Consider the following 21,371-nt stretch of genomic DNA (forward strand, 5'->3'; position numbering starts at 1 on the left):
CTCCTTTTAGGCTTCTGTTTCCAGAGCAGGGACATTTCATCCATTATGTAACTAACAATGAGTTTTGAATTGTTTGAATCACAGAGCTAGCAAGCAATTAAACACTGTAGGTGTCCAGCCTTTTCTTTCAACATCACAAACAAACTTTTTGATTTGTCTGTGATCTTCACGGTGCTAACAGATATACATTTCTGTGTCTGATCTGCAATCCAGGTCATTAGAGGTTTCCCTATGAACTTAGGCCCTTCTCAAGGTTTTTTTTTTTTTGGGGGGGGGGTCTCATTGCCTTCAATGAAGCTGATGCTTTAGCAGTGTCTCTCACTTTGATCTTCTCTTCAAGATCATGGATATGGTGAAATGTGTGAGCAGTAACTATGACAGATTTTCCATTTTTACAGCCCTAATCACGTTTAATTGTGTTTTCGGATCAACACTTGATGTAACCTCTTACTGGCAAGATCAGCTGAAGATTTTGTATGCTTAGGGCCCACAATAAAACCTAAAATACAAGAGAAAGTGATGCAATCAAGAGACACAGTAAACAGGATGCATGAGGCTGCTGCCAGTGTAACAGGCCCTACTGTTTGGCAGTGAACTTTCTTTGTAAGTAGAACAGTTCACTCTAAAATAATGGTAAAAAGTATTGTATAGTAAATACATGAACCAGTAACATAGTTTGTTATCATTATAAAGTACTGTGTATTATATATGTAGTTGTATGCACTTTTATACAACTGGAAGCACAGTGGGTTTATTTACACCAGTATCACCACAGACATATGAGTAATACATTGCACTACAAGGTCGTGGTGGTTGTGATGTAACTGGGTAGAAATTTTTCAGTTCATTATAATCTTATGGGACCACCATGGAATGCGTGGTTTACGGTTGACTGAAACACCATGATGCCACTCATGACTATAATCAGGTATTTTATTTTATTCATTTATATTTTTAATTTAAGTTATTTTGCTGTTGTTCAATTACAGTTGTCTGTATTTTCTCCCCACCCCTCCCCCAACCCTTTCCAAACCCATCCCCCCCTTGCTTCTACCCTCCCCCTTGGTTTTGTCCATGTGTCGTCCTTTATAGTTGTTCCTGAAAACACTTCTCCCCACTGTCCCCACCCTCCTCCCCTATGGCCACTGTCAGATTGTTCTTAATTTCAATGACTCTGGTTGTATTTTGTTTGCTTTTTCTTTTGTTGATTATGTGGTATTTTAAAATTATCTGTTAGTCACCCCACATCACTTTCAAAATATAACACACATGCTAAATACAATGGGTACAATATTTAGAGGAAAAGTTGCTTATTTAATTTTTTTGAATGTTTGCATTTGTTGTAAATAAATTAAAAGTGTAGTACTATCTCTACTCTTTTTTCTTTTTTTCATTTTATTGATTATGCCATTACAGTTGTTCTATTCCCCCCTTCATTCCCCTCCACCCTGCATACCCCTCCCCCACCATTCCCACCCCTTTAGTTTATGACCATATGTCTCAAGTTCTTTAGAGTCTATATTTCCCATACTATTCTTGCCCCCCTACCTATTTTCTATCTACCATCTATGCTACTTACTTTCTGTACCTTCTCCCCCCTTCTCCTCCTCCTACTCCCCTGTGGCTAACCCTCCATGAGATCTTCATTTCTATGGTTCTGCTCCTGATCTAGCTGTCCTCTTAGTTTGCTTTTGTTTTAGGTGTGGTTGTTAATAATTGTGAGTTTGCTGTCCTTTCACTGTTCATGTTTTTTTATCTTCTTTTTCTTAGATAAGTCCCTTTATCTCTACTCTTTTTTGTAAAGTACAGTATAGGAAATAGAGAAGCCAAAGAAATCATACGCATGGGCCCAGGCACATGAACAATGGTGCGGAGATTGCCTGAGGCAGTGGGGGGTACTGGATGGAGGGGACCAAAGGGGGGGAATTAGGACAACTGTAACAGCATAATCAGTAAAATACAATTAAAATAAAACATTAGCGCCATCTCAGCATGTTGCAAAAAAGAGGTTTAGCAAAAGGTGATGATCTGATGTTTCTGAATCTATTGAGGTAGATTCCTGCTGTCAGTTTCACAGGATGCTTTATTGAACGTAAATTACTTATGTTATTACTGAATTTTTCATTCTCTAAGAGTAGAATTATAAATCATCTGTTGGCTGTGCTCTTAAGGGATTAAAGAACTAGGAAAGAGCTGAGGTGTATGACTGTTCACTTTAGTATAACATGGACCAATAAGTGTAAATGTATCCTAAACAAGGCCCAAGTTAATAATTTCAAAGCCACTCTGACTTCATTATGGTCCAGATACAAGTCCAATGCTTAGTACTCCTACTTAGAGTTCTGAATTTCCCAATTGTGCAAATGCTTATAACCACTTACTCTTCTCTCATTAAAAAAAGTTGTTTCCAGAAACCTAGTGGCCCTTCAGGTCCTGGTTCATGGCACCTCTCACAGGTTAATACTTCATGCACCACGCGTAAGGATGAATGGGCATGGAGAGGTGGAGGTTGGGAGCATTTTGTAAGTAAATGTAGGTGTGAAAAAGATATACTTGGAGATATGACAATATCAGATATTTTAAATTTGCTCCTTTAACTTGTTAAGATTTAAAAAATTGAGCTGTTAAGCATACATATCCTGCTCAAGTTTCCAAACCACAACAGCCTAAGTCTGTCAAATACTCTAAGGTAAATCAGTATCTAAAACAATATTCATTTAAATGCCATCTGTTCTCATACTGACCCAAATGCTTTGCAGATTCCTAATAAACTCAGAATATCTCTACAAAGAAGAAACTGAAGAAATGCAGACCAGTGCTTTCTCTGGTCAAGAAAATAAATGCCAAGTCAGGGTAGTTCCACAACACACTATTTTAGCAATGACACCAACAAATTCCAAGTAATGTTGATAAACACAATTAAACCTAAATTAAGAAAGTATGTTATTTGGTGAATTTTCTGTAATAGGTTAAGAACTTACTATCAAAAACAAAAACACTTGAAGGACCTCATAAAGACAGGGAAAAATTAATACCATAAATAGCTGATATTTTTAAATTCTTACCAAATTCTAGGCACTATTTGAAGTATTAGATGGACATTATCCATTAAATCCTCAAATATCTACTAACTAATACGTAGTATATTAGTATCTATAAGTTACTAGTGTTATTTCTATCATGTAATTAAGAAAATCAAGGTAATAAGATGTTAAGTAACTTGACTTAGAAAACAGAAATTTGAGATTTAAACTCAGGTAGTGCAAATTCAGAATCATTGTGCATTTCTTTAATGACAAATAAACATGGCATAAACAGTAAATTATTTACATCAGGGGTCAGCAAACTTTTTTTTTTGCAAAAGACAAGAGAGTAAGTATTTTTAGATTTTTGCAAAAGATGACTGAGTCAATATTTTTGGACTGTGGATTATTTACAGTCTCTGCTGCGTGTTTTTTTAAATGACACTTTAAGATGTGAAAACCAGCCTTAGCTTTCAGGGTGTACATAAATAGGCAGCAGTCCCAAAGCTGTAGTTGCAGCCTTGACTTAAACAATGACAAGGATAATGACATTTATGTGGTTGGGTTAAACAAGCCGCATAGAAACTAAGAGACAGAAAGAAATCCCTAAGATAGATCAGATTGGCGTAATTGCTTCTGCACCTAAGATTTGGGAAGACATCTACAAAAACTGGAGACAGAAATAGGAAGCATGATAGGACAATGACTCATGGGCACTATCAGCTTGACTAAAGAAAATAGCTTTGTCATCAGCTTTGAAATAGAAACTATACCAGTCACAGAGGCAAAAAAATTCATCTTCTGGCCTTGAACTAATATTTTTTTCCAGGGATCCTCTCCTCAACATGTCTTTGTTCAGGGATATCAGTAACTCCAACAGAAAGAAACTTAAGAACCTAATTACAAAGTCCTTCTCCTGGACCTTTGCCTAGAACTAAGACAGGGAAACAAAAACTGGATTTACCTTCCAACCTGGCACTAGCAAATAAACACAAACTGAAGAAAATATATAAAGCAGGGATTATTTTATAAAAACATTGGGTATGAGGAGTAAAAAAGAACAATGATCTATGAGAGATGAAAACAAAGAAGGTGAATTCTGTCATCACCCAGCTGACCCTGTTTACACAGTTTGCAAGCCACACACAGGGAAGGGGAACTGAGAAGCATTTAGGAAAACGCCTGCATTGAGAAAGACAAAGGCAGCAAGCGTTCAGAAGAGAATACAAAAGAGAGGACATGAGCTGCGCAGAGAGAGAACCCCAGAGGTCTGCAGAGAGTCTTCCTTGAGGTATCAATAAGGTACAGATCAGAACATCAGTGTGAGGGAGCCATCAGAGGGGTGGGGGAAAGAACCATACAAAAGAAATAATACCCAGTGTTCACACAGATCAGAGGACAGTGCCCCCTCCCTACAGCAAGGCTGGAAAAGATCATAGTTTATGGAGCATTGGATGAAACACTCAGAAATCTTCCCTTCATCATGGAGAATAATTAACCCCAGACTGAGAATTTCTTGATATTACCTAACAATCATAAAAGCAATACCCAGGAGCATCACTCTGTTCTATGTAACTTAAAAACATCTCACAGTAAAACTCAGGCGTATTTATAGAAACACAAGAAAAGCTAGCACTGACCTAAGTAAAATTCACCTTGTCTGAATTCCAACCAAAGATTAGCAAGCATGCAAAGAGTCAGAAAAACATGGCCCTGTGGGAAATAAGGTCATAAGGTGAAAAATAAAACTAATTCATAAGTTAGGATTAAAAGGCATGAACATTAAAATGGTTAATATTAACTTAATATAGTCATATATTTTTAAAAGCTACATGGAGACAGAAAAGAAATTTTGAAAAAGCACCCTTCTACAAAGATAAACACTAAAAATAGTGAGGTTAAAAAACGCACTGTATGGTATTAATGATAGATTAGACATCTACAGAATGGATTAATAGACCAGAAGATATAAAAATAGACACTATCAAAGATAAAACAATGAGAGAAAATAATTTTAAAAAGAAAGGAATGAAGGGAGGGAGGGAAGAAGAAAGCAAGAAGCACCGGGATGTCGTGGGACGACTTCCGGCAGCCTACCACTCGTGTGATTGGAGTCCCTTAACAGGGCGTGGGGTGCAGGGAGGGAGAATAAGGGAGGACAGAAACAAATATTTAAAGAGATAGTAGCTTAGTAGCTTAAATCTTTGGAAACTTGGTGAAAAGGCAAGAGGAAACTCCTCACAAACAGATGTGCACTGCAGGAAATGATAGAGTCCTTTAAGAAAAATAAAAATGTCACATGATGATACTTGGGATCTAGAAAAATGGTAAACAGCGCCCGAAATGGTAACTGAATGGGTATGTAGTTTTTTATTATTCTTAAAATATTTTTAAAAGATTATTTACTGATAAGGCAAAAGTAACAACTATGTATTTTGGTGTTTATAACATATATAAACATAAAATATATGGCAACATTAGCATGAAGGCTGAGAGAAGAGAAATGGAAGTATACAGTCATAAGGCTATACTCCTACATATGATATTATATACAACAAGTTATGATGTACTGGTGTGGCATAAATTCTGAAACAACTACTAAAATAACAAAGCAAAGGGTAAGAGCTAATAGGACAAGGGTGAAATAAAAATGGGAGAGTAAACAATATTTAATTAATACCAAAGAAATAGTATAAAAGAAAACACTAAGACAAAATGAAAACAAATATAAATATAATAGACATCTAATTATATAAAAATTATGTTAAATGCAAATTATTTAAACATTCAAACTAAAGCCAGAAATGATCAAATTACATAAAATAGCAAAATGACCATATGGCACTTAGAAGGAATACCTAAGTATAAAGATTAAAAAAAATAGCTTAAAAGTAAAAGGCTGGAAAGGGATGGAAAGCAATACAAGAAAAGTAGTTGTTCATATTGAAAATATTAATAAACAATAATACAAAATAAACCCTGTGTTTTACATATTCACAATTGTAAAACTACGTTTGCCCTACCTTGTATGTCAACATCCTTTATTAACATAGTTGAAAAAATCCTAATCCAAACTTAGGAGATTTAATGCACTTGTTTAAATGACAATACTCATAAATCACAAGAATACAAGGTTGGTTTAACATTCTAAAACAAAATCAATGTAATTCTACACATTAAAACACTGAAAAAATAGAAAAACTAAATGATCATCTCAATAGGTGTAGAGGAAGTATTAGACAAAATCAACACCCATTCGTGATAGAATTTCTCAGCATCCTAGGAATAAAAGGGAACTTCTTCAAACTGTTAACAGGCATTTATGAAAAGTATACACTTTACACAATACTCAATGGTTCAACATTGAGTGATTTCTTCCCAAGATCAAGAACACAATAAGAATATACACTTTCACCACTTTTATTCAACATTGAACTGGAGATTCTAGTCTATTAAAACAGGCAAAGAAAAGAAATAAAAAGCAGCCATGTTGGAAAGAAATAAAAATGTTTTTATTAGCAGACAAGATCATTCTATATGTAGAAAATCCAAGAAGTCCACAAAAATATCATTAGAATAGTGAGCTTGTGAAGTTTCAGAACATTAAGTTCTGAATTTTAAATTATATTGTAATTTTGTATGCTAACAACAGAAATTAAAGCTACAAATTATTGCAAGACCATCTATGGTAGCATAAAAATATGAACTCTATAATCTATAATCTAGCAAAATATATGAAACATCTGTACAGAGACTATTATAAAACAGTGTTTAGAGAAATCAAAGAACACTAAAATAAATGGAAAGATATACCTTTTTCATGAGTTTAGCAAATAAAGATTTTTTGAGATTTCAATATTTCCTAAATTTGTCTATAGATTTAAATGCAATTACATTAACAATTTCTAAAGCTTTTTTACAAATTCAGAAATTCAAAAATTTACAAAGAAATGCAGAAACCTAGATAAGTCAAGACAAGTTTGAAAAAAGTTAGACTAGCACTGTTATTTTAAGATATATTAAAAAACTGCAGGATTCCAAATAGGATGGTAGTGTAAAAATGTACAAGTTGGTCAATAGAACAGAACCAAGTCCAGAAATAGACCCATGCGAATATGGATAACTGATTGCTGGCAAAATGAAAAGGCAATGTAGTGAAAAACAAACATTCTTTTCAGCAAATGTTGCTAAAATAATTGACTATCCATAAGAAAAAAAACTTTGATACATAACTCACAAAAAAACCAAATTAGTATCAGATTTTTATGTAAAATATGAAACTATAAAATTTCTAGAAGAAGGCCTGGGTGGTGTGGTTCAGTGGGTTGAGCACGGGCCTGTGAACCCAAAGGTCACTGGTTCATACCCAGAGCACATACCCAGGTTGTGGACCAGGTCCTGCATTGGGGACATGCAAGAAGCAATTGATCAATGTTTCTCTTGCACATTGATGTTTCTCTCTCTTTCTTTCTCCCTCCCTCCTCCTCTCTCTAAAAAATAAATAAAATCTTTACAGAAAAAGTAAAATAAAATTTCTAGAAGAAAACATAAGAGAAAAATTCTGTGGCCTTAAGTTAGGCAACAAACTTTTAGAAAGAACAGTAGAAACATGAAAATGGACTTCATTAAAGTTTAAAACTTTTGCTTTTCTGAGAACTGTTCAAAAAACAAAAAACAAGTCATAAACTGAAAAGACAATCAGAACAATAGCTGATAAAGGACTTTTATCTAGAACAGAAAGAGCTTTTGAGACTCAATATATAAGAAAAAAATAACTGAAATAAGAATTTTCAAGAAATTTGCCCTGGCTGGTGTGGCTCAGTGGTATGAGTGCCAGCCTGGAAACCAAAGGGTCACCAGTGTGATTCCCAGTCAGGGCACATGCCTGGGTTGCAGGCCAGGTTCCCAGTGAAGGACATGCTAGAGGCAACCACACATTGATGTTTCTCTCCCTCTCTTTCTCCCTCCCTTCCCATTCCATCTAAAAATAAAATAAGTAAAATCTTATAAAAATGTTTCAAGAAATTTGTAGGTGATTTTATCTAAGAAAATGTACATTTAACAAATAAACACAAAAGAAGACGCTAAAAAATCATTCTCCATTTAGGAAATGCAAAGTAAAGCTAAAATGATACACCACTGTGTACCTATTAGAAGAGTTAAAACTGCAAGACTGATCATACCAAGTATAGACCATGATGCAGGGGAATGGGAACATGAGAACACTGCTGGTAGAAATGCAACATAATACAACTTTGGAAAACAGTGTGGCAGTCTCTTTAGCTAAACAAACACCCACTGAATGATTCAGACTTTACACTCGTAAATATTTACTCAGGAGAAGAGAAATCCTGTTCATACAAACACTTATACACAAATGTTCATAGCAGCTTTATTTCTAGTAGTTCTTTTCAAGAATCCAAATGGTATCAACAGGTAAATGGATAGACAAATTGTGGTCTATTCACACACAAGAATAATATTCAACATTTAAAAGGAATGAAACACTGATACAAACGACAAGATAGATGGCTCTTAAAATAGTTATGCTAAGTAAAGGTAGCTAGAGAAAAAAAGGCATACTGTATGATTTCATTCATATAATGCACTACAAAATTCCCCCTGAGATTGGACCGGTAGTTGCCTGGGGAAGAGCTGTTGAGGAGGAGCATGGTGAAACTTTGATGGGTGATGGAAATGCTCACTGTCCTGTTTGTAGTGATGATTTCAAGGGAACATGTTTACAGAAGCAAAAACTTGTTGATTGTGGGTTTGAAATATGTGCACTGAAAACAGAAGACATATTTCCAATTCCATGTGTTCCTATTCGATTATATTTCTATGCCTAACTCGGTTTGTTCTACACTTGAGTGCCATTATTTTTGGTCCTATATGTTTCTGCACTATACCACAGTGAAACCGATTGAGAAGAGTTTATCTATAAAAGTTATGTACTTTGGGGGGGGGATTAACTTTTTTTTCCTTCTGGGGCACCCACCCCACAAATCTAACAAATACTGATTGGAAAAATTAAATGCAGTAAGTAGTTTTTTGGTAGAGAAAAGATGAAGAAATGACCTAATTAATTGTAAACTAGTTTATAGAAAAGACCATCAGATATGGAAGTATTTCCCAGGACACCCCAATGGCACCAAAATGTGAAGATAATGTGTGTGTGTGTGTGTGTGTGTGTGTGTGTGTGTACATGGAAAGCCTGGAGAGAGACCCGATTTCAAAGACCAACAAGTGGTAGCTTTTGACATTGAGCACATGAGCTTCTTGATTGCAGCATGGCCTTTCCTCTTTTCTACTTGTTCATGTGCTGTTTCCCGTACATGCTTCCTTTTTTCCCCCTCTATTGCGGTTGGGCAACTCCTCCCTTGTCTTTCTTCTCTGCAGTTTTTGAAGGGTGAGGGGAAGATGGCACTGAGGTAGAAGGGGTTCCCAAGGCTTGGAAAGGAGCAAAACATTAAAATAAACAAGGAAAGAGGGACCAAAGTTTGGCTGGGAAGCTTTAGACAAGCTAGGTAAAAAAAAAAATGTAGACAGAGATAGAATCAAAACGTTTGACATAAAGGTGTCTGGCAGCTGGAGCCCCACGTTCTGCTAAGAAGCTCTATGGTCTCCCAACACCTGTTCTCAGGGCTCTCGTGGTTTGCACCAGGTGAGGAAGAATAGCTTAAATTCCAGAAAAGAGTTCAAAGACCGGCTCCTCCATTTCTTCCAGAGCCTTCAAAGTCACTGTGCTCTCAATGAGATTGGCCTTCTTCTGACATATACTGTACGCAGTTAAAATGCAGTTGTCAGCAAAAACAGTTCCCCTTTGTAGATAGGCACAAGTGTCTGAAGGATGTTTCTGGGAAACAGCTCCCTGGATCCTAAACCTGGAGGTAGGGACAAAAAAAAAAAGAAAGAAAGAAAAGTAGATTACTGCCACCTTGTGTCAGGAATTGAGCCTTGTCTCAAAGTTTCAGATCAGTAATAACTGAGGGAAGCTCTGGGAAAGCCAGCTCCGTGTGTGAGAGGGATGGGGAAAGAGACTCTCAGAAATTCCACAAGCTTCTCTCTGGCAAGAAAAGCACATTGTGTGGAATCCTGCAGTAACATCACCAGGAGGTTGGACAAAGAACAGGAAACTTACACGTGGGGCATCAAAGGAGAACCATCCTCCCAGAGCCAGAAGTAGCTTGCTTTCCTCCGAGACAACCCTGTCCAGAACGGGAAATTGGAATGAGCACTTGCTTGCTTGATGAATTCCTGTGGGGAGCAACATTTCTGAGTTGATGTTGGAGTCGGCACGGTTGTTTTACAGATTCCCAAAAGTAAAGAGCCAAAAGAAATCTTCAACATCCTCTCAATGGTTTCACAGAAATGTGTACTGAAGCACAGAGATACTCCATAACCTGTCTGTCCAAGGTCACGGATGGAACTTGTGGCCAGGCTAGTAAACAGATATTCCGGCTCTCAGAGACGCCTTCACACGGGACCCAAACCTGATTCATTTCCTTCTAAGCCAATATAGCAATCCAACACACATTCTTAAAAACTCACCAGATCAGATGTGCTATTAATTATCAGCATCTGGGCATCCAAAGACAAGCAGTTCTCCTGGCTTTTTTCCCAGTTAAGTGGGTCAGTGGGAAAGAAGTAGCAGTTTTTTTCATGCCAGAGCCAGTCTTGGGGACAAGGACCTAGGAAGTGTGAAATGTCTAATCAATGAGTTATGCCTGAATAAAAATATTTCTATAATTCTTAAGTCAAGTCTTCTCTCAAGATTCTCACATGAATACCACCTCTTCTTAATTAGATTTACACTCAGATTCTGCAAATAACTCAATAGCTATAGTGTCTTTATGTCTCTGGCTTGTTTGTTTTATTTATTTATTTATTTTTGAGCAAAAGAAAAAACACTCTGATTTTATTAACCTAAACTAGAAAGCAAGGCTGTTAAAAACAAGGTTTAGGCTGGGATATAATTTTAGAATCTGGTCTATTTTTTTAATTAAGTTTGGAAAAATGGAAGTGAAAGTTGGGGAAATAAGTACACAATACCCATTCCACTTTTTAAAATAATATGCTTATGTATTGTAAAACTTCATGTCCTCAAATAATGAATTCAGGCTTAAATGTCATGCCTCCTAATTTAAGACATATAAATTAGTAGCTCACATGTAGTAGCTCATATGTGGCTCTCGAATACTTGAGTTGTGGCTAGTCTGCATTAGGACGTGCTATAAGTATAAAACACATGCATGATTTTGAAAACTTAATATGAAAAAAGTGTAAAGTATCCCATGAATAATCTTTATACTGCTTACTTCTAAAAAACTCTTCAATACATTGAGTTAAAGAAAATATGTTACTAGAATTAATTTCATCTGTTTCTAACTTTGAAGTGTGGTTACTGGGGTATTTAATGAGGCATACATGGCACATACTCTATTTCCTTTGAATACAGGTGTTCTAAAGAGAACTGTACATTGATGAGAGTGAGCATCTTCATTTCAGTAAGATTTCAGAAAATAGGGAGTTTTCCATTACAAAATCCTCACAGAGTCCAAAACACCCCAATGAAGGTCTAGGCAATAAACAAAATATGCCAATGTCTGTATGTTTATGGATATTTTAAAAGATGTACCAAATCCTCCTCCTTCTCCTCCTCCTCCCCTTCCCCATCAAATACCATCCTCCTCCTCCTCATCATCATCTCTTCTTTGTGTTAGTAGCATTTGGAATCACTTTAATAAGAAACAGAGTCCTTCGGTCTATGCTATGACCAAAAATGAAAGATACCAAAATCCTTGAGAAAGGCAACCTTTTATTGTGTATTATCATCGTGGCATAAAAGCATTAGATAATCTTTTAAGAGTAGATTTTATCAGAGAGGACAAAGTAGGAAGGCGCTGAACTATGGAGGAGAAAGTGAATGAAACAGGGCATAAAAAGGCCAGATGAAAGCAATGAAAGCAAACTTTATTCTATTTTTCAATTAGACTGGTCCCATCATTTCATGTAAAAGGAAAGAATATAAAGGGGCGGGAAAAGTAGGTTTACAGTTTGAGTACATGAAACACAAAGTTTACTCTTGTATTATTATTCATTTATTTATTATTGTCTTATTTATTATTATTAGCCTACTTTTAGCCCACCCATGTATTTTGTTTTTGTGGACTAAAAGGCAGAGTAAGCAGGTTTGTCAAGCAAAGTGAGAAAGACATATCTCCAAATGTGATATTCAAGCAATCTGTATTTTTTAAGTATTATGCATGTAATCATTATTTAATTATTATTTTTATTTACCAAACAGAAACTGTTGGCAATACTTTACGTATATTAACTCATCTAATCCTCCTAACAGCACTGGGGCATAGGTTCCATGCATTTTCTTCATTTGACAGAGAAAATGAGAACTGGGAGCTGGGCAGTCAAACTTTTGCATCCACTGACATCACACTACTTGTCAAACGTCTAAGTTGGGGTCAATGGAGGAAATATTTTTTAAAGATTTTATTTATTTTATATTTAGACAGAGGGGAAGGGAGGGAGAAAGAGAGGTAGGGCAACATCAGTGTGGTTGCCTCTCACACCCCCCCTAGTGGGGGAACTGGCCTGCAACCCAGGCATGTGCCCTGACTGGGAACTGAACAGGCAACCCTTTGGTTTGCAGGCTGGTGCTCAATCCACTACGCCACACCAGCCAGGGCAGGAAATATTCTTTAGTGTCTCTCAAGGCCATTGATATTTAACCTTGGGGTAAACCTGCCATTTGTAAGAAATTACTTGGGTAATAATTTTGTATACTAGAGGTTAAGAACCACCACTCATTCTGGGACTAAATGTGAAGTCTGTTACTACGAAGACCCTGAATCTTCCCAGCTGGATGGCCTCATGCAAACCGCACGAGGTCATTTCTCCCTCTTCATATACACTCAGAGGACCACAGACTTGTTGGTAAGAAAGACAAAATTTGTCTCAAACTTGAGAAAACTGGCACTTATTTCCATATGGTATTTTATTGTTAATGTTTTTTGAGAATCTTCTCAAATCTGCTTGATAAAAAGACAGTACCGTATTTGGTATTACAACTAGCCTTTATCAGACCCTGTCAAGAAATGGAGTATGTTACCCAGTTCATCTGCCTGGGAAAGACGTACCATTTACTATTTTTAATTAGTTGTCCAGGCCTGGAATCTTTCAGAGATGGTTCCATGTGTTTCTGACATAAATTTAATTCCACACAACTGATAAAATACAAGAATATTTTTACAGCTCCACTTTTGAAATAAACCTTTGGCTGGCATGTAGCTATGTTCTGCTTATATAACCATTTGTGTCCTTGATGGACTAGCTTCTTCCTTTAAGCCTTCTTTGAAATAGAATATTCTTTTATTTCCTCAGTAAATCCCTTCTTAAAGATATTAAATACATGGTTGACACTAGCTAAAGATTAGTTTGTCTATAAATTTCTGCTTATTTTGAAATTTAAATAACCTTGTAAATGTTAGAAGTATTTATAAACTGCAAAACTTTATACAAAACAACTGATCATTATTATAATTATTTAACTTATCTGGATTTCAGTTGTCTGTAGAATAAAAAGATCTGTGCTTATCTGTGAATTGTTATTACACAATATTTATCCAAAGAAATGACATGGTTGAGATTCCCTGAGCGTACAGCTGAGAAACTGGAGATATGCCTGCTTATTAGTGTAGTTATTAATGCTTAGCATGGGGTTCCATATGCCTCCGAGGAAGTAACATTCTCCACCTCACACCCTCCACCTCTCCTTATGACTAAAATCATATGCGTGACAATTACACATTACAGAAAGACTAAAGTCAGATCATTTCTGTAATAACCTCAGAGTTCACATTATCATCTCATCTCATTTAGCTGTTACTATTTCTACCTGTCTCCTAGAGTCCATTACACAGCTGAGATCAATTCAGTTCTTCTCACATAAACTGACTGCCCAGGCCCCTCATATTTTTGTCTTATTTGAAGTAGCTACCTAACACTTCCAAGCCAGCCTATCTTCATTGACTCAATTTAAGTTGATATAGTACAACCACGGCTGGTGTGGCTCAATGGATCGAGCACCAGCCTGTGAACGGAAAGTTCTTAGGTTTGATTTCTGCTCAAAGCACATGCCTGAGTTGCGGGCTAGGTCCCCAGCTGGGGATGTGCCAGAGGCAACCGATCAATGTCTCTCTCACAAAGGATGTTTCTCTCCTTCTCTCCCTCCCTCCCTTCTTCTGTCTCTAAAAATAAATAAGTAAAACCTTTAAAAAAAGGAAATTGATGTTCTACACTTTAAGAAACAGTGCCATAGAATAAAGCTGATGTAGCGGATGGAGTTCCAGCCACAAAGGAGACTGTTTAAGAAAAGAAATCAATGATTAAGACACATTGGTGTGGAAAGAGATGTGAATTGGTGGCAAGCAGTAAGGGTAGGAGGATTCTTCCAGAAAAAATCTTAAAACTAAAGTTTTAAAAAGAAATTAAACTCCTATGAGGAAAAAAACCTTAAATTCACCAAAAGTGTGCCTAATTAAATCAGATATTTTAAGAATTTGATATAGGATAGGGTGAGGATGACAGATATAGAGAGCTTCCAGTAAAAGACATTATGAAATGATGCCATAACATTATATAAATAATGATATGTATATCAATATGCTAATTTTGTGGCTAGAGGCTTTAAAAAAATAGTTAAGATTAGCTTCCAATACCTCTCCTTACCCCCTCTCACTCATACCTGAAAAATTTGCTGCTTTCTTCAGAACTTCTTGGAGATTCAGGTTCTGCTGATAAAGTTCCATTTGTTGTTTGGATTTCTCTTCCAGCTTCTGGGCAAGTGTTTCAACCGTTTCCTTGAGTTCCCTCTGTTGTTCACGGCAAGCTTTTTCTTCTTGCTTCTGGGCCAACATCTGTCCCTCCAGTATATTTTCCTGGTGAGTCAGATTTGCTTGCTGTTCCTTTAGAAGATCAGACACCTGGGATACTAAATTATAGCTGAATTAAAACTTCATTTCCGATCTCCAATGAATTTTGAAGAAATCAAAGAACTGAATCAAATAATCTATATTGACAACAGATACATTGCTGGAAAATGACTCAAATTTACTCAAAAACTACAGACTTGAAAGTTATTTGATATCCCCGCAATATAAATATATATATTTTTTATGATCAGGACATTTCACAGACACTGTAATTTAAAAAAATTATTTTCAGTGTTTTATTTGTTGTTGAGAGTTACACACAAGTTAAAAGAAATTCCAAGATAAGTATCAGTGGCATGAATAAAATAGAGACAGCCTAAAAATATCCAGTCATCACCAGCCAGACTCACTGACTATTAGTAAGAATGTCGCTAATGATTTACTGTTTGTGTCTTCATTCCTCTGACCTCTCTCTACCCTTTCAGACTTCCTACTTTTATATAAGAACGATGACATTGACCTCAGTTTTTGAGACAGCCTCCCACAGAATTATTTTAAGTGGCTGTGTCACAAGAGTCACAAACTTTTTGTTTTTGCTATAGCATATCTTAGGAAAGATGGAGATGAAATAAAGGTTATGAAATCAAGCAGGTAACAAATGTTAAGGGTCAAGTATCTCAGTTCTAGAAGTTTGCCGGGTCAGTACAAAGCAGTCTCCTGGCCTTGAAGGCCAGATTTAACCTCGTTGTAAAGAGATCAGAACCTCAGAGAAAGACCCTTCCAATCACCATCACTGGTCAAAAGCACTTCTCTCAATCATTTGGAAAGACCTGGGTGTTTCTTTATCGAAAACATAAATGGTTTGTGACCTAAAACAACAATTGAAAAACAAACAGCCCTTTAAAGGCCTTAATAACCCGGGTCTAGATAGCCAAAATTACGTAGGTCTACAACCTGAGTACACAGGTGGAATAGGTGGGTAACTGGCATCATTTTCTTTCCCTCTTGGCCACTCTCATTATTTCATTTCTTTTTCTCCAAACAACCTCTTTCCTGTACGCTCATACTATGAATTTAAAGTATATTTTATTTTAAATGTTTTATTTATTAAAACTCTTATTTCTTATCCTTAACTTTAAGTTGGCATTTAATTATCTCTGTTAAAACTCAGCATGAGCTAAATGAGGTCTCTTCTACTTCTGGGTCTCTCAGATGACCTTGTGGATAACCAGCTTCAAATTATTTTCTTCCTCATTATGTTTGAGTTTATGTCGGCTCTGTCTATGAAGCTATGAAAACTAATTGCAACAAAAACCTGTGATTCATAATCTTCATTCCATGCCTCAATCAATTTGAGAGACTAGCACAATACACCCATTCATCTTTCCATTCATTCTAAAAACAATTTGCCTAAAATGTATCTAAATCAAGGTTGTGTGTGGGTATTCTGAAACCAATTTGTAAACCATGTTTGTAAATTCTCATTTTTTACTCTGTCACTTCCCCATGTCAGCACTTACATTGCATTATCAGCATTATAACGGCCACCAGCAAACCCAGACAAAGGATCCCTAGAGTCACAGCCACAGGGCACCACCACCAGGAAGAAAGCAAACGAGGACCTAGAGTAACAGGATAAAATCAGAGAGATGAAAAGGACGAAGGCAAGTAATCAAACAATTCTTTGGATCTTGTCTGTACCTGGTGCTTTGCATTACTTACTTCTAGTCCTTCCAAGGACTCTGCAAATAACTCTCTACCCATAGTTACAGATGAAAAATCTGGACAGTTAAAGATATTAAGCAACTTACTCACTGTCACACAACTGAATTGATAGAAGATCCAGAATTCAATACCAGATATTTCACTCTATGTATCTGATTTGAAAGGTTATACAACTACTTTGGCTACTCCTCTGACAATAACTCTTCAAGAAACCCTCAGTCCAGTTTGACCGGATCAACTTTACCCGCAAGACAGGGAATCTGATGTTTTTATAGACCAAGTCTGTGCATGTACACACACACACAAGCACACACAATATGTATTATAAGCAACATACCACAAGTGAATGTCTGATGTCAAGCAAATAAACCTTAGTTAATTAACCGATACCATCTTAAAGAATTACAAGATAATGTTGTGCTATTCAACTTTTATTCTACTAAAATTACATATAAAAGCTGAGATTATTGAGCAAAGAAAACTAGAAATGAAACCTCAATACTTGCTTGACTCATAGTAATATTATGTTCTATACTTACAACAGCTGTGACCCTGTTGTTATAAGAAAAAATTCACCATGAATTTAGAAGCACAGAAATTATGTAACTCACGTGTGTGTGTGTGTGTGTGTGTGTGTGTGTGTGTGTGTGTGTCTAATTAGGTGTCCTACCACCTAACAGAAGAACAGATATTTTGGTGAAGCAGGAAAACATCTCATATACTTGGACTCCTCATCTTGTGAAATAGAACAAATAAGGCATTGATAATGTTTTCTTGTACATACAAATGAGGAAACTGAAAGACTTAGTATCTTTCTATGATCACACAGACATTCAGGTCCTGACATAAGTATTTAATTCAATTGTAAGTAGCTACATGACATGGTACATCATATCCCAAAATATCCAGTGTGGATGTGTAGTGGTCTAACTCTATCAATGGTCAAATCTATTCATAGCTGTCACGTGTCAGAAGTGCTTCTGCTGGGCTCTACACATGATACAAACAAAACAGAATTTTGACAGAAAGGAATATGCCTCATTTACTGATTCAGACTTAGTAAGCTCCTAGAGTGTATGTGGCAAGTTAGTAGAGAAGAAGTGGAAAATAGTTATGTCTTGTGCAAATAATTACCTAATCCTACTTTCAGGGGCAAATGTCAGTCTTTCAAAGAACATTGCCCTTGGTCAGTATCTTAAAGGTACATTCTGTAGGTGATCAAGTATGTCCAACATTCTTAAATAATGAAACTCCTGAGTCTTTAGAAGTCACAGGATCCACAACAGTGCAGGGAAGGCACAGTTTCCCATCTTCTATGGTCCCCCTTTGTCCTGTCTCCTTGACCGGTAGAGAGCACTTACCCAACTCCTTGCCCCTCCTATCAGTTATCTAATCAGAAAGCAATCAAATGTATGGCATGTGATGATCTACACAGGTTCTAAGAAAAGAATTTACATCATAATTGTACTAATAATAGCCAGGCACCAGTGTTTACTACATGAATAATGAATGAATGAATGAATGAGTGAGAAAACGTCTATTGTTAATTCAAAGATTTACCTATAAATGCCAATACTGTTTTCATATCAGGTTAAGTTCATCAGCTAAAATGTTAAATTATTACATGCTCACACTTATTTTTGCTACTGAGAGAAATTTTCATTTTGATGATGGAAACATACTCTGGAATGTCTTGTCTAAATTTGTATGACTTTGTTTGTATAACTTCCCTTTTTAATATTTTATTCCTTTCTCTCAAAATGGATATAAAATGAAGGGCATTCTATCTAGATTATCAATGGATTTGGGATTATAAATTAATTTTTACTTAAGCAGTTTAACTACTATGCATATCAAATTATAATTTTTCAAAAATGGTGTGTCGTAAAACAAAATGATGCTCAACTACACTGAATATTATTTTATCTGCTTTGTGTGATTCATAAAATATATTAATTTTTTGCAATGCCTCCAGGACTATTATAAAAACTGTCTTGTATAAACTGGGTAAATTAAACATTTTTTGAAACATCTGATGGATTGGATTCTAGAAAAATGGGAGATCGTGATACAATTTTAGCTCTACCCTTTACTAGCTGCATAAAAGTGGGTAATTTAGTGAAACCTGCTCCCCAGCTAGTCCTCAGTAAAAGGATAATTATAGCCTTATGTTGGGAACCGCTCTACCTGGTTTCAGAAACTGTAACCCCCTGTGGCTAAGGCTTAGTAAAGAGACCTTGGGGCCATAAGCTACTAAGGAGACAAAACTTATTTTCCTGGTAGGGGTGCTGCCTCTGCCTCTTTTTACTTCACTCTGCTTGGCCCCGGGTGATTGACTGGTTAGGCAATGACAGGTGAGATTCCTCAAGGGATGGATGACCTAAGATGGGCATGGTCATGAAGGGGCCCTCAGGGAAGGACTTGGGGGGCTATAGAAAAAGGAGGCGATGGACCCTCACCCCTTGGCTTTGACAAAGCCTGAGTCCTCATTCTGTCTGCAAGAAGTCTCCTAATCTCTTGGCTGCGTCACTTCCCGGGCCTGACTTAAGCCTGAAACAATGTCAGGGGGCGGTGCAGCCCTTTGCTGGAAAGGGCAGGTTCCCCAGGGCAATAGGGCCTAAGAAAGAAGGCTTAAAATCCAGTGAAACCTTCTTTGCTAAGAATGTCCTTAGTTTTCTGATAAGGGTCCAAACACAAAAGGAGTTTGTTTCGTAAAGTTTTATGGCCCTTTAGCTATCTGACTCTGACTCAGAATAAGCCCTCAGAGTTCTTTGTATGTTATCTATTGTTTGATCCTTACTGCCAGACAATAATTGAAGAGCTCTACCTATACACCCTGGATTCCTGTGCAAATTGAACCCAATAAAAACCCATAACAGGCTCCTGGCCCTTCTTTTTTGAGAGATCAACCACTTTCTTCCCCAAGCAGATCTTGTCTTAGTAGACTTATTCTCATCTGTGGCACATGACAGGGGTTGGGGGTGGGCTCTTTGGGCAGAGTCCCCCCACAGCCTTAATCTCAAGGAGTAAAGATTCAGAGAACTAGTGCAAGTAAAGTGAATAGCATAGAACACAGTACATGTTCAATAAAAGTTATCATTATTGTTTACTACCACATCATGCAAACTGAATTAGTTCATTCTCCATCATCATCTTTATGATCATCAACTCCACTGTATTTAATTTGCTTTTCTTTTAATTTATTAAAAAGTTATTTAATAAATAACTTTATTAACTTTCTTTTAAAAGTTATTCATTCTTTACTCTCAAGCATTTTAGTTCTCTAATCTTATATTCAGTTAATTTACATGTTTAAGTTAATCCTGGGATTCTGTCCCTGTACACATACAGTACCTTTAGCTTTCTCTCCATTTGCCTTCTGATCAGGTTGGTCCTTCATAATCTTGCTCTTGAGGTCATCAAAAGTCATATCCAAATTCATTCCAAGAATGAGAAAGTGAAGCAGTCAAGGACCTCCACAAAGTGAAAATGTGAGAGCTTTTGCTGGAGTGTTTAAATAGTGACTGCTATCTAACAGAGTGACTCAATCACTGGTAGGAGGAAGGAGCAGCTTTGCTTCACGTTTGCTGACGCAAATTCTTGGGTTATTCCTATTGCAGTCAGGGAAAGTGGTGATTCTGAGAGTATTTCAGGATATTTCACTAAGTGATTTATGAAAGGAAAAACTGTACTTTCCATGAGCATTAGAGGAGAGGAATTTGTACTCACTCTTCGGATAAGGAAACTGAAATTCAAATGGGTGGGATACACTGAATTTGTAAAGAAGTGTGTACTTGGGCCAGTTTAATTCCAGTGTCCATATTTGCTTGTTTTTCACTGTAGTAGGTGATATCTATACTGTATTCCCTTTTTCTCTACAGGGTATCCAAGACCAAACTGAAAACAGCTTATCTGCCATTTAAAGTGTTACTCTATGACAGAATTCTATATACCCACACATACAAAATCTCAGAATGTAACAAATATATTCTAGTCAAATTAGCTTGTACGTATCAGTATTACTTACCTCTATCACTCAAGCCCCACCTATCCCACCCTTCTTGACTGGGAGCGCCAGGAGGCAGGATTGGATCCATCTCCGCATACACCATGGCAACTTTTACATAATTAGAATCTCAAGAGATTGTTTTTAATAATGAATTAATAAACACTGAAGTGATACCACAATGACGAGGACACGTTGTCAGTCCCCACAGTGACTCAGCTATTTCATACCCCATCAATATTCTAGGGGAGTAAAGTGAGACATGCAAGTACACTTGTTGATGAAGTGGACTGACACGGATTTCTGGGGAGCACATCGTATCTTAGTATTAGTGGCAAAACAGCACCAGATGTTATCGGCGATGGGAACCTCAGTTCCTGAGTTTGGCAAAGAAAGAATCAGAGCTAAGGAACTCAAATTATAAGTGAAAGTTTATTTAGAAAATTAGAGAGGTAGTGGATGTGAGCCAGCTGGGCTGTGTCCGCTGAACAAACAAGTTAGACGCAAAAGGAGGGTTCTTGGAGCTTAGGAAAGAGAAAGGCGTGAGTGATGTGCCTGGGAGGAAGATGAAGGGAACGGTGTGGTGTGCTCCAGAGGGGAGGAGCTCCTGCCGGGTCATTTGTTTTAAGGTTTTTATCTGTTTTCCAAAGGTCAAGGGAAGGCATTCTC

At 36.7% G+C, this 21,371-nt stretch overlaps 1 protein-coding gene across 2 annotated transcripts; it reads right to left on the bottom strand.

The window, feature by feature from the left end:
* Positions 1 to 6,982: 6,982 nt before the first annotated feature.
* OLR1 (oxidized low density lipoprotein receptor 1) lies at positions 6,983 to 20,218 on the bottom strand. Of its 2 annotated transcripts, none has more exons than XM_037167901.2 (6): positions 20,051 to 20,218; positions 16,492 to 16,593; positions 14,785 to 15,030; positions 10,575 to 10,714; positions 10,165 to 10,280; positions 6,983 to 9,907 (listed from the first exon to the last, which is right to left on the bottom strand). In XM_037167901.2, exons 1-6 carry the CDS (start codon positions 20,136 to 20,138, stop codon positions 9,703 to 9,705), a joined length of 897 nt encoding a protein of 298 aa, XP_037023796.2. In that variant the 5' UTR covers positions 20,139 to 20,218; the 3' UTR covers positions 6,983 to 9,702. The 2 variants fall into 2 exon arrangements, with proteins under 2 accessions (XP_037023796.2, XP_037023798.2); XM_037167903.2 differs by having other exon boundaries at positions 9,819 to 9,907; positions 10,165 to 10,231.
* Positions 20,219 to 21,371: the final 1,153 nt, after the last annotated feature.

The sequence above is a fragment of the Artibeus jamaicensis genome, unplaced genomic scaffold, assembly GCF_021234435.1.
Source record: "Artibeus jamaicensis isolate MK-2021 breed Jamaican fruit bat unplaced genomic scaffold, CSHL_Jam_final contig_233, whole genome shotgun sequence".
NCBI classification, from domain to species: Eukaryota; Metazoa; Chordata; class Mammalia; order Chiroptera; family Phyllostomidae; genus Artibeus; species Artibeus jamaicensis.